This window comes from Erythrolamprus reginae, chromosome 10 (assembly GCF_031021105.1).
Source record: "Erythrolamprus reginae isolate rEryReg1 chromosome 10, rEryReg1.hap1, whole genome shotgun sequence".
Classification (NCBI taxonomy): domain Eukaryota; kingdom Metazoa; phylum Chordata; class Lepidosauria; order Squamata; family Dipsadidae; genus Erythrolamprus; species Erythrolamprus reginae.
Window position 1 is genome coordinate 36007883 of NC_091959.1, and position 11904 is coordinate 36019786.

The window sequence follows — 11904 nt, forward strand, 5'->3', positions numbered from 1 at the left end:
CAGACTTTCGCTTCCTGTAGGCCTAATCCCTTGTTTTCCGCCTTCAATTCAAGGTGTTTGTATCCTTCTTCATCCCCAGTACCTCGGGGAGATTTCCCCCAAAAAGCTCCGCGGATTTATGACGTCCACCGCTTCCATGTTTTGGTGTTTGGGAAAAGTCCTTGGCCAAGTGATGGGATTAAGGTAGAGTCACGCTTTCCTCCAGGGGGTCCATGTTACTCTTTCAGCATGGATGACTGTGGCCACGAGAGTCACAGCCAGAGACAGGATTTAGGGGTGGTGATTTCTGACAGTCTCAAAATGGGTGAACAGTGCGGTCAGGCAGTAGGAAAAGCAAGTAGGATGCCTGGCTGCATAGCTAGAGGTATAACAAGCAGGAAGAGGGAGATTGTGATCCCGCTGTATAGAGCGCTGGTGAGAGCCCCATTTGGAATACTGTGTTCAGTTCTGGAAACCTCACCTACAAAAAGATATTGACAAAATTGAACGGTTCCAAAGACGGGCTACAAAAATGGTGGAAGGTCTTAAGCATAAAACTTATCAGGAAAGACTTAATGAACTCAATCTGTCTAGTCTGGAGGACAGAAGGAAAAGTGGGGACATGATCAAAACATTTAAATCTGTTAAAGGGTTAAATAAGGTTCAGGAGGGAAGTGTTTTTAATAGGAAAGTGAACACAAGAACAAGGAGGACACAATCCGAGGTTAGTTGGGGGAAAGATCAAAAGCAATGTGAGAAAATATTATTTGACTGAAAGAGTCGTGGATGCTTGGAACAAACTCCCAGCAGATTTAGTTGGTCAATCCACAGTCATTGAATTCAAACATGCCTGGGATAAACACAGACCCATCCTAAGATCAAATACAGGAGATTATATAAGGGCAGACTAGATGGACCATGAGGTCTTTTTCTGCCGTCAATCTTCTATGTTTCTATTTATTTATTCATTTATTTTGTCCAATACACAATGAGGGTTTCAGTGGGTATATATCTATATAAACATAGTAAAATACATGATGAAGGTTATAGAGGAGAGTAAAATATATCTAAGAAATAATAGAAAAGAAGGTATAGTAATAGAACATATCAATGAAAGAATAGAAGAAGAGATATAGGAATAGAAGAAAGGTATAGGAGTTATAGGAGAGCAATAGGACAGGGGATGGAAGGCACTCTAGTGCACTTATACTCGCCCCTTACTGACCTCTTAGGAATCTGGATAGGTCAACCGTAGATAATCTAAGGGTAAAGTGTTGGGGGTTTGGGGATGGACACTATGGAGCCCGGTAATGAGTTCCACGCTTCAACAACTCGGTTACTGAAGTCATATTTTTTACAGTCAAGTTTGGAGCGGTTAACATTAAGTTTAAATCTGTTGTGTGCTCTTGTGTTGTTGTGGTTGAAGCTGAAGTAGTCGCCGACAGGCAGGACGTTGCAGCATATGATCTTGTGGGCAATGCTAAGATCTTGTTTAAGGCGTCTTAGTTCTAAACTTTCTAGGCTCAGGATTGAAAGTCTAGTCTCTTTCTATGTTTCTGTGTTTCTGTGTTTCTGTGTTTCTGTGTTTCTGTGTTTCTATGTTTCTATGAGAGACGTCTTACAAGCCTTTGGAAGCAACCCCGTTTTTTTGTCTGCTTTCCCAGGGAGCTGTTGGGGAGTGGGACCCTCTGGCCAATGTTGCTGGCCTTCAGTGGGGCTGCGGCCTTGGTCCCCTTGCTTGTACTGCCCTTCTTCCCCGAGTCGCCCCCTCACTTGCTCCTGCACAGAGGAGACGAAGAAGGATGCGTGAAAGGTAACAGGTGGCACCTATCACCGGAAAGACTCTCAAAAATGTTCCCAAAAACCTCCCCATTATGTTGGAAGTGCAAAAAAGAAAGAGGCACATTCTATCATCAATGGTGGACATGTGTACAACCAAAAAATTACTGGAATAAAATAACAGACTGGCTAAAAGAAATAACAAAAGAAGAATTTGAAAAAAAAAACAGAATTATGTTTATTGGGTATTTTTAATTTTTTAAAAATGGGAAAAGAGGTAAGATACTTAGTTATACACATATTAACAGCTGCTAGGATAGCATATGCCCAACAATGGAAAATAGATAAAGCACCAGAAGAAAATATAGTAATTTAAAAAATATTGGACTGTGCGGAGATGGACAGGTTGTCCAAAAAATTAGAGGGAAAGAAGATTCAGATTATTATAAAATATGGGGAAAAATTTACAACTGGTTAAAGGAAAGAACAGCGAAGAAATAATAAAAATTCAAGCAAAGCAACATGTCAAATACAGTGTTCCCTCGATTTTCGCGGGGGATGCGTTCCGAGACTGCCCGCGAAAATCGAATTTCCGCGAAATAGAGATGCGGAAGTAAATACACTATTTTTGGCTATGAACAGTGTCACAAGCCTTCCATTAACACTTTAAACCCCTAAATTACAATTTCCCATTCCCTTAGCAACCATTTAGATTATTACTCACCATGTTTATTTATTAAAATTTATTTTAAAAAATATTTATTAAAGGCGGACGAAAGTTTGGCGATGACATATGACGTCATCGGGCAGGAAAAACCATGGTATAGGGGAAAAAACCACAAATTATTTTTTAATTAATATTTTTGAAAAACCATGGTATAGCCGTTTCAAGAAGTTCGAACCCGCGAAAATCGAGGGAACACTGTAAAAGAATTAATATTATGTGAAAGAAGCAAAATTCTCTGATCGAACATTCAAAAAAAAAGTGGGGAAACTTTTGTCTCCCAAATGTTGTATGTATATGTTTTGTGTATGTCTTTTTTGTTATATTTGAAAAAATAAATAAATTTTATTTAAAAAAAAGAAAGAAAGGTAACAGGTGGCAACACTTTCCCCCTTTCCATGGTAACCTTAGAAGGACTCGGAAAAGGCAGCTCGAGAAACCGTGAGACGTTGGGTCGAGTCAAAGGGAGGCCACCCAGGCAAGGCTGAGTCTGGAATGGTCTGTCTCAATCACCCCACTTAAGGGAGGACCACCTGCAGAGGGTTTTTATGTAGTTTATTGTCCCCTACACTGTTGTTTTGTTTGGACCTTTTCGTGTTGCTTTTCATGCTTTTCATTACTGAAAGAGTAGTAGATGCTTGGAACAAACTTCCAGCAGACGTGGTTGGTAAATGAAGCCAGGGTGGCGCAGCAGGTAGAGTGCTGTACTGCAGGCCACTGAAGCTGACTGTAGATCTGTAGGTCGGCGGTTCAAATCTCATCACCGGCTCAAGGTTCACTCAACCTTCCATCCTTCCGAGGTGGGTAAAATGAGGACCCGGATTGTTGGGGGGCAATAGGCTGGCTCTGTTAAAAAGTGCTTTTGCTAACATGTTGTAAGCCGCCCTGAGTCTAAGGAGAAGGGGGGCATAAAAATCGAATAACTAAAAGAAAGAAATAAAAGAAATAAATCCACAGTTGCTGAATTTAAACATGCCTGGGATAAACATAGATCCATCCTAAGATAAAATACAGGAAATAGTATAAGGGCAGATGAGATGGACCAGGAGGTCTTTTTCTGCCGTCCATCTTCTATATTTCTATGGTTTGTGAGCTGCCCCCAGCCGTATAGTTGCAATCAGTAGCAATGTAAGCGGGATAATTTTTTAATAAATGTCAGAGGATTTCTCGTACAGGGCAGACCCTTCCCTGGTTCCCCAGATTGGGGGGTGGACAGAACCCATTCAAACCACATGGAAGAAGGTATAGAGCGCACAACAGGAACAACTTCCTGACTGTATGCTAGCCAGTGGAACAGACTGCCACAGGAGCCTCTCTCAAGGTCTCAAGGTCTCAAGCAAAGGCCTTGAGACTGCCCAAACTGCCTTTTATTTATTTATTTGTTTTTATTTATTTATTTATTTATTTTGTCCAATACACAATGGGGTTTTTAGTGGGTATATATCTATATACACATAGTAAAATACATGATGAAGGTTATAGAGGAGATACTCATAGTAAAATATATTTAAGAAATAATAGAAAAGAAGGTATAGTAATAGAACACATCAATGAAAGAATAGAAGAAGAGATATAGGAATAGAAGAAAGGAATAGAAAAGGAATTTTCCTACATTTCCTCCAGTTCCTCGGTTAGCGTGACCCTCCTGCCAGCCCCACGAGCCCCCCGTCTTTCACACCCAGAAGTCACAGCTGTGCCATTCCTGGACCGCCACAAAGTGGAGCTGGTGCCACCAGGAAACGGTTCTGCCTGGTTCTGTGGCCAGGCAGGGGGGCCAGATGGGAGGGGCCTGCCGGGTCGGGAGTTGTGTCCCTGCCACACCCTCTTTCTCTTTCTCCCCAGCCATGAAGACCTTTTGGGGGGAAGAGCCCCACCGGGCAGAACTGGACGACCTGCGGAAGGAGCAAGAGGCCCTGAGCAGCCCCCAGAGCAAGAGCCTCCTGGCGCTGGCCAAGGACCCTTCCGTGCGCTGGCAACTATGCATGATGCTCGTCTTGTCTGGGACCACCCAGCTGAGCGGCATCCAGGCAGTTGAGTGAGCCCTTCAGCTTTATGTATATGTGGGGAGGAGGCTACAGAAACAGGAAGACCTGCCCCCCAGTCTCCTTTGACCAGTAATGGGCAGCCAAAATTTTTACTGCCACACTGTGGGTGTAACTTAATTTGTGGGCGTGGCTTGATGGTCATGTGACTGGTAGGAGTGGCTTGCCAGCCATATGACCAGGTGGGAGTGGCTTGAACGATCCTCATCGTTCAAGTGAACTGTGAAGTCCTCGACTTACAACCTCACTAGTGTCGCTCTCTGGGGTGACAATTTGCTTCGCGTTTCCCACGCTCTCCTTCCTGGATTGTGCCCCCACCTCAATCTGGGTAGCTAGGTGAACGGGTGCCGATTAGCTGTTGAGAAAAGATGGGGGAGAAATGGACCCCCTGCAACTCCTGCCGGTGCTGGTCTCCCTGCCGCTTTCCGAGGAGGAGGAAGAGGATGGGAGTGGGGGATTGTCAGCTGGATCTGGACACACAGCTTCATTTCCGCTGGTGGAACTGTGTTCCACCCCATCCTGCCTGTTACCTACCCCTGCCTTTGACCCTTGGGAGTGAGCAGAGAGGGAGGGGCTCTTCCTTCTCTTCCTTCCCAAGCCTGTCCCGAACCCCCTCCCATTCATGGAGAACTCCCCCCTCTCTAGGACTGCTCCCAGGGGGGCAGTGGTGGCCTCTCCCTCCTGTATCAGAGTCCCCAGGTGGCTTCCCTGCTTCCTCCTCCTCCTCTTCCTCCTTCTCCACAGATTTACTCCTACACCTTTGAAGTGCTCCAGGCTGCTGGGTTCCACCTTGAGCAGATCCCCTACTTGGCCCTGGGAGTGAGCCTCTGCGAATTCCTCTCCACCATCCTTTGTGTGAGTCGGAATGGCGTGGGAGGATGCGGGCAGGAAGCAGACAGGGTAGTTGTGGCCCAAGAGAAGGCAATTCTCCCTCCAAAAGAGCCTCGGTGGTGCAGTGGTTAGAGGGCAGCCCTGCAAGCTCCTTCTACTGATCACCAGAAGAAAAGAGGAAAAGATATATGAATGGAAGAAAAGATATAAAATATATAGGAGAGACAATTGGACAGGGGATGGAAGGCACAGTAGTGCACTTATGCACCCCTTACTGACCTCTTAGGAACCTGGAGAGGTCAACCGTGGATAGTCTAAGGGGGAATGAGTTCCACACTTTGACAACTCGATTGCTAAAGTCGTATTTTTTATTTTTTTATTTTTAAAAAAATATACTTTATTTATAAATACAAAGAAAGAAAAAAGGGAAAAGGGGGGGGAGGAAGGGATGAACAGAAGGAAAAAAAGGAGAGGTAGGGAAAAATAGTAACATTATACATCATACATTATACATCATAGGACGTAAATTCCTTAGTATCATTATAATATTTCTTAAACAATGTAAATAAACAGTATCCTTATTATTACCAACTATATCTTAAATTATAGTAGTAAATCTTACATCTCGTTTCCAATAAGTTATCAATTTCTAGTGCATGTATATATCTATATATATTAGGTAATAGTAGATAAGTAAAGGTATTTTATAAAGGAAGAAAGTAAAGGGAGAGGAGTACGAAGATTTTAGAGTTTATTTACGGGCAGAAAAATTTAGAGTTGGGAAAGAAAAGAAAAGGAAAATTAGAAAGAAAAACAGAAAGTGTGAAAAACAGAAATCTGCATATGGCGCAGACGTTTTAAGGTAATACGACATTGTGTGAGAAGATAATAGGAGGTGTATATGTATAGTGTAGTAAGTATATTTTTGTATATAAAGAAAGAAAGTATAAGAGTTGACATAAGTATTAATAAGTATTTGTATTAATGTAATAAAGTCGTATTTTTTACAGTCAAGTTTGGAGCGTTAATATTTAGTTTGAATCTGTTGCGTGCTCTTGTGTTATTGCGGTTGGAGCTGAAGTAGTCGTCGACAGGCAGAATGTTGCAGCATATGATCTTGTGGGCAATACTTAGATCTTGTTTAAGGCCTCTTAGTTCTAGGCTTTCTAGTCGAGACGTTATGTCTTGAGATCTTCATGCTAGCTGGGAAGTTTCCACTCAGGTCCGCTCTTTTGAGTAGAGCAGGAGATTGCTGATTGGTTCCTTCCCAGCCAGGGCTCTCTCAGTCCAACTGCAGTTTAAACTGGGCGTTTGCTGATGTTTGCTCACTGTCACCAACAAAGAGCTGAAGTTACTCAATCTGCCTCTTCAGGTCTAGACTCCAGGTCATGGTTGTCTCAAAGGTGCTTTTTCAGGAAGCAATTGGAATTTCTGTTTTTTCTTTGAAGCTGTTTCATTTCTCGTCCAAGCAGTTTCTTCACCTGTCAGGGTCAGCCGTGGCGGGTCAAGCTGCAAGGGCCTCTTCCAAGTGCTCATTCCTCTCCCCAAATCCCTCAGAGCTTCATCATTGAACAATTTGGAAGGAAGGTGCTACTCTGGACAGGCTACGCTTTGATGGGCACCATGCTGGCTGGTATCACCTTGGCCATCTCCCTACAGGTGAGCCGATGTCCCCAGGGCTGTTCCTCCAAACAAGGGGTGGCAGCTGTTGAGTGGTCTACTGGAGGGGGCCACTGCGCGGGGTTACACTCCCCTGATCTAATAGGTCCTCCCTCCCTCTCACGCACACAAACGCACACTGCTGTGTGGTCAAAAAGGAAGGAAGCGACACAGCTTCTGTGACTGGGAGAGATTAGCTTTGAAGTCATCTCTGGGGGCTACCTTTGAAGAGTGTTCAGAAACTTCAGATCGTGCAGAAGGCAGCTGCGAGAGCTATCGTGGAACTTCCTAGATTTTCCCACATCTTGTCAACACTCCGCAGCCTGCATTGGCTCCCGATCAGTTTCCGGTCACAATGCAAAGTGTTGGTAATGACCTATAAAGCCCTACATGGCATAGGACCAGAATACCTCTGGAACGGTCTTCTGCCGCAGGAATCCCAGTGACCAATTAGGTCCCACAGAGTTGGCCTTCTCTGGGTCCCGTCAACTAAACAATGTCAATGGCGGGGCCCGGGGGAGAGCCTTCTCTGTGGTGGCTCCAGCCCATTGGCATCAACTCCCCCCAGAGATTAGAACTGCCCCCACCTTCCTTGCCTTTCGCAAATTGCTAAGGACCCACCTATGTCTCCAGGCATGGGGGAATTAAGATACCCCTAGGCATATATAGTTTATGCATGGAATGGTTGTGTTGCATGGTTTTAATGTTGGGGTTTTAAATGTTTTTTAATATTAGGTTTGTTATACTGTGTTATTTTGTTGTGAACCGCTCCAAGTCCATGGAGAGGGGCGGCATACAAATCTAATAAATTATTATTAATAATCATAATCATAATCATAATCATAATCATAATCATAATCATAATCATAATCATAATCATAATCATAATCATAATCATAATCATAATCATAATCATAATCATAATCATAATCATAATCATAATCATAATCATAATCATAATCATAATCATAATCATAATCATAATCATAATCATAATCATAATCATAATCATAATCATAATCATAATCATATTTGGTTCCCGAGGCAAAAGCAAGGCAGAGGCTGAGCAAAGTTTATTCTGCCACCAAACAAGGGCCCTGCAGATGGGGAGGCCAAAACTGGGAAGGGGGGGGCAGAGACCAGGGTGATTTTTAGGCTTTCGATAAAACTTAAACCTGCGGCTCACAAATCATCAGGAGTCGGTTGATATCCATGTTTGATAATAATAATAATAATAATAATAATAATAATAATAATAATTTATTAGATTTGTATGCCGCCCCTCTCCAAAGACTCGGGGCGGCTCACGACATAGCAACAGTACAATACAATACAAATCTAATATTAAAAAGTTAAAAAGTTAAATTAAAAAACATTAACATAACATAATCAGTATCGTAAAATCATCAACTACGCAATCATACATACTCAACCCAATTAATTGTAATACAGAGATCAGAAAAACAAAAAAAAAGTGGAGGGGCCTTAATCACCCCCACGCCTGGCGACAAAGGTGAGTCTTCAACATTTTACGGAAGGCGAGGAGGGAGAGGGCAGTTCGAATCTCCAGAGGGAGTTGATTCCAGAGGGCAGGGGCCGCCACAGAGAAGGCTCTTCCCCTGGCTCCTGCCAACCGACATTGTTTAGTCGATGGGACCCGGAGAAGGTCAACTCTGTGGGACCTAATCGACCACTGGGATTCGTGCGGCAGAAGGCGGTCCTATAGGTATTCTGGTCCGATGTCATGTAGGTCTTTATAGGTCATTACCAACACTTTGATCATAAGAAATTAATGAACTAAAATTCACTTTTGTTTATTTCAGCCCTGGCTCTCCTGGATGCCTTATTGTAGCCTGTCTTTGATCTTCTGTTTTGTGTTTGTCTTCGGAATGGGCCCAGGTAATTTCTTCAACGCAGATTTTAAATCGGTACTTAAACTTACTTTCGGTTTAAATCTTTCCAAGTAGGGGGCAGAATAAAGAAAGATGGGGGTGGGTGAGTGCTACAGCCCTCAGTCAGAGAGGCAGTTATAACTGTGTGGATGCTGCTTAAGAGATGAACAGAGTTGGAAGGGACCTGGCAGCTCATCTAAGTCCAACCCCCTGCCCAAACAGGAGACTATTATTATTATTATTATTATTATTATTATTATTATTATTATTATTATTATTATGTCAGTACAACACAGCAAACGAGATCACTATGCTGGATTTCATATTTGATCACCAGTCGGGCGCTTCCCAAGCACCTAGGACTGCATGATGTAGTGGCGAATTATGTTTGCCAATCCCAGTAAAGCAGCCTTTTGCAATTGGCAGATGGAGATTAGGATTGCCCCCACCCTCCTTGCCTTTCACAAACTTCTTAAAACCCACCTCGGCCGTCAGGCATGGGGGAATTGAGACATCTCCCCCTGGCCTATATAAGTTATGCGTGGTATGTTGGGTGTATGTCTTGCTTTTTAAATAAGGGTTTTTTAGTTACTTTTAAATATTAGATTTGTGATACATTGTTTTTATTATTGTTGTGAGCCGCCCCCAGTCTGCGGAGAGGGGCGGCCTAAAAATCTAATAAATAATAATGATAATAATGATAATAATGATAATAATGATAATAATGATAATAATGATGATGATAATAATAATAATAATAATAATAATAATAATAATAATAATAATAAATGATCAAGGAAATGGAGCCCCTCCCTTATGAAGCCAGGTTGCAACGCCTTGGTCTCTTCAGCCTTGAAAGACGGCGTTGAAGGGGTGACTTGATCGAAGTGTATAAAATCATGCATGGGATAGAAAAGGTGGATAGAGAAAAAATATTTTCTCTAACACACAATACTAGGACGAGGGGGCCCTCCCTAAAGCTCATAGGTAAGAAGCGAGGACAAATCAAAGGAAATATTTCTTCACCCAGACAGTCCTTGGTTGATGGAATTCACTTCCAGAAGAGGTCGTGACAGCTGTCAGCTTGGAGAGCTTCAAGGCAGGATTAGACAGATTCAGGGATTCCAAGTGTATCAGTGGTTATTGAAATGGATGTCCATGTGCCGCCTCTATGTTGGTTGAGGCAGGCAGGATTCCCTTGAGTCCCATTTGTTGGCGGCCAAGGGAAAGGGAGGGTCTTGCCTTCTCTTTCTGCTCAAGATCCCCAAGGACAATTGGTGGGCCACTGTGTGACACAGAATGCTGGACTCGATGGGCTTTGGCCTGATTCAGCAGGGCACTTCTTAGGTTCTTATGTCTCTCTGTCTTTCTTTCTTTCTTTCTCCTTCCCTCCCTCCCTCCCTCCTTCCTTCCTTCCTTCCTTCCTTTCTCTCTCTTTGAGTTGAAACAGGCAGGATTCCCTTGGGTACCCTTTGTTGGGGGTCAAGGGAAAGGGAGGGTCTTGCCTTCTCTTTCTGCTGAAGATCCCCATTGACAATTGGTGGGCCACTGTGGGACACAGAATGCTGGACTCGGTGGGCTTTGGCCTGATTCAGCAGGGCTCTTCTTAGGTTCTTAAGTTGTGGTTATGGCAACAAACCCCCCTTTGCTTTCTCCACAGCTGGTGCCACCGTCTCTCTCCGGATGGAAATCTTTGATCAGTCATCCAGAGCCCCAGCCTTCGCCATTAGTGGGAGCATGAGCTGGGTTGGAGTCTTTGTGATTGGAATGCTATTTCCCTTGATGATGGTAGGTGATTCTAGCACCCCTATATTTTATTCCTCCCTCCAATATGCAGGAATATGGTGGCAATCAGCTGCCTACATTGGTTGCTGCGGGATGCAATGTTGGCAATACCAGCTGAATCCCAAGACTTGGTATTTGGAAACCAGTCGGGAATATTTATGGGGAATTTGCACAGGAATCAGCCTCTGTTCCAGTAGGAAGCTGTTGCAATCCTAAATAGTTGATGGCCATTTTTTTCCCCCATCATCAGGAAAATTTCCATCAGTTCTCCTTTCTCATCTTCATGGGGATCCTTTATACTTCAGGATTTATTATTTACTGCTTCCTGCCTGAGACAAAGAAAAAATCCATCCTGGAAATCCAAGAAGAATTTGACAAACTTAATTTTAAGAAGAAACAAATTCCTGTCTTGGAAGCCAAAGACCATGAATTGTGTACCAAACTATGACAAAGTTGGACTCTCAAATCTCAGAGAAGCCACACGTGGTCCAGCCTGCAGCTTTTTGGAAATCCCTTTAGATGAACCTCCAGAATTGGTTCTCCATCCCTAAGACGTTAAAGCACTTGCAGTCACCAAACCCTGGTTGTTTTGTGATGACATGATCCAGTAAGAAATAAAGATCCTTGTATTCTTAACAATATTGCACTTTTTGATAGATCACACAAGGGCCTGGCTGTAGCCTGTCTTTTAAAGAGGAGGAATGGGACACACCCAGAGTCCCTGGCACTGGACAACAAGTTGGCTTTCACTTCTTCACACATGCTCTGAATCTGGAGAGGTGCTGGGTGCTGGACCAGAGGGCAGAGGGGTTTGGAATCCTTCTGCCACAGGTGTATGTAGCCCCACTTTTAAGGAAATTCTAGCATTGGAATTTAGTAGAGGTGGAGTGGCATGGAATGGGGTGGCGTAGCGTGGCATGGTGTGAAAAGGAACGGAATAGAATAAAACAGAACAGCTTTATTTGGCCAAGTGGGATTGTTTGTTTGTTTGTTTGTTTGTTTGTTTATTCATTCATTCATTTATTTATTGGATTTGTATGCCGCCCCTCTCCGTAGACTCGGGACGGCTAACAACAATAATAAAAGCAGCATATAACAATCCGCTATTAAAACAGTTAAAAACCCTTATTATAAAACCAAGCATACATACAGACATACCATGCATAAAATTGTAAAGGCCTAGGGGGAAAGAGTATCTCAATTCCCCCGTGCC

The 11904-nt window shown here is 43.3% G+C and overlaps 1 protein-coding gene across 6 annotated transcripts in view; it reads left to right on the plus strand.

The window, feature by feature from the left end:
- LOC139173039 (solute carrier family 2, facilitated glucose transporter member 11-like) overlaps window positions 1–11330 on the plus strand; it is a 28670-nt gene extending 17340 nt beyond the window's left edge. For 3 of the 6 annotated variants that reach the window (XM_070762489.1, XM_070762488.1, XM_070762492.1), the window contains 8 exons: window positions 54–183; window positions 1644–1792; window positions 4325–4512; window positions 5269–5379; window positions 6913–7014; window positions 8838–8913; window positions 10567–10694; window positions 10942–11330. In XM_070762489.1, coding sequence (XP_070618590.1) covers window positions 54–183; window positions 1644–1792; window positions 4325–4512; window positions 5269–5379; window positions 6913–7014; window positions 8838–8913; window positions 10567–10694; window positions 10942–11139 — 1082 coding nt within the window. In that variant the 3' untranslated portion in view covers window positions 11140–11330. The other 3 variants (XM_070762493.1, XM_070762491.1, XM_070762490.1) reach the window with 3 other exon arrangements.
- Window positions 11331–11904: the final 574 nt, after the last annotated feature.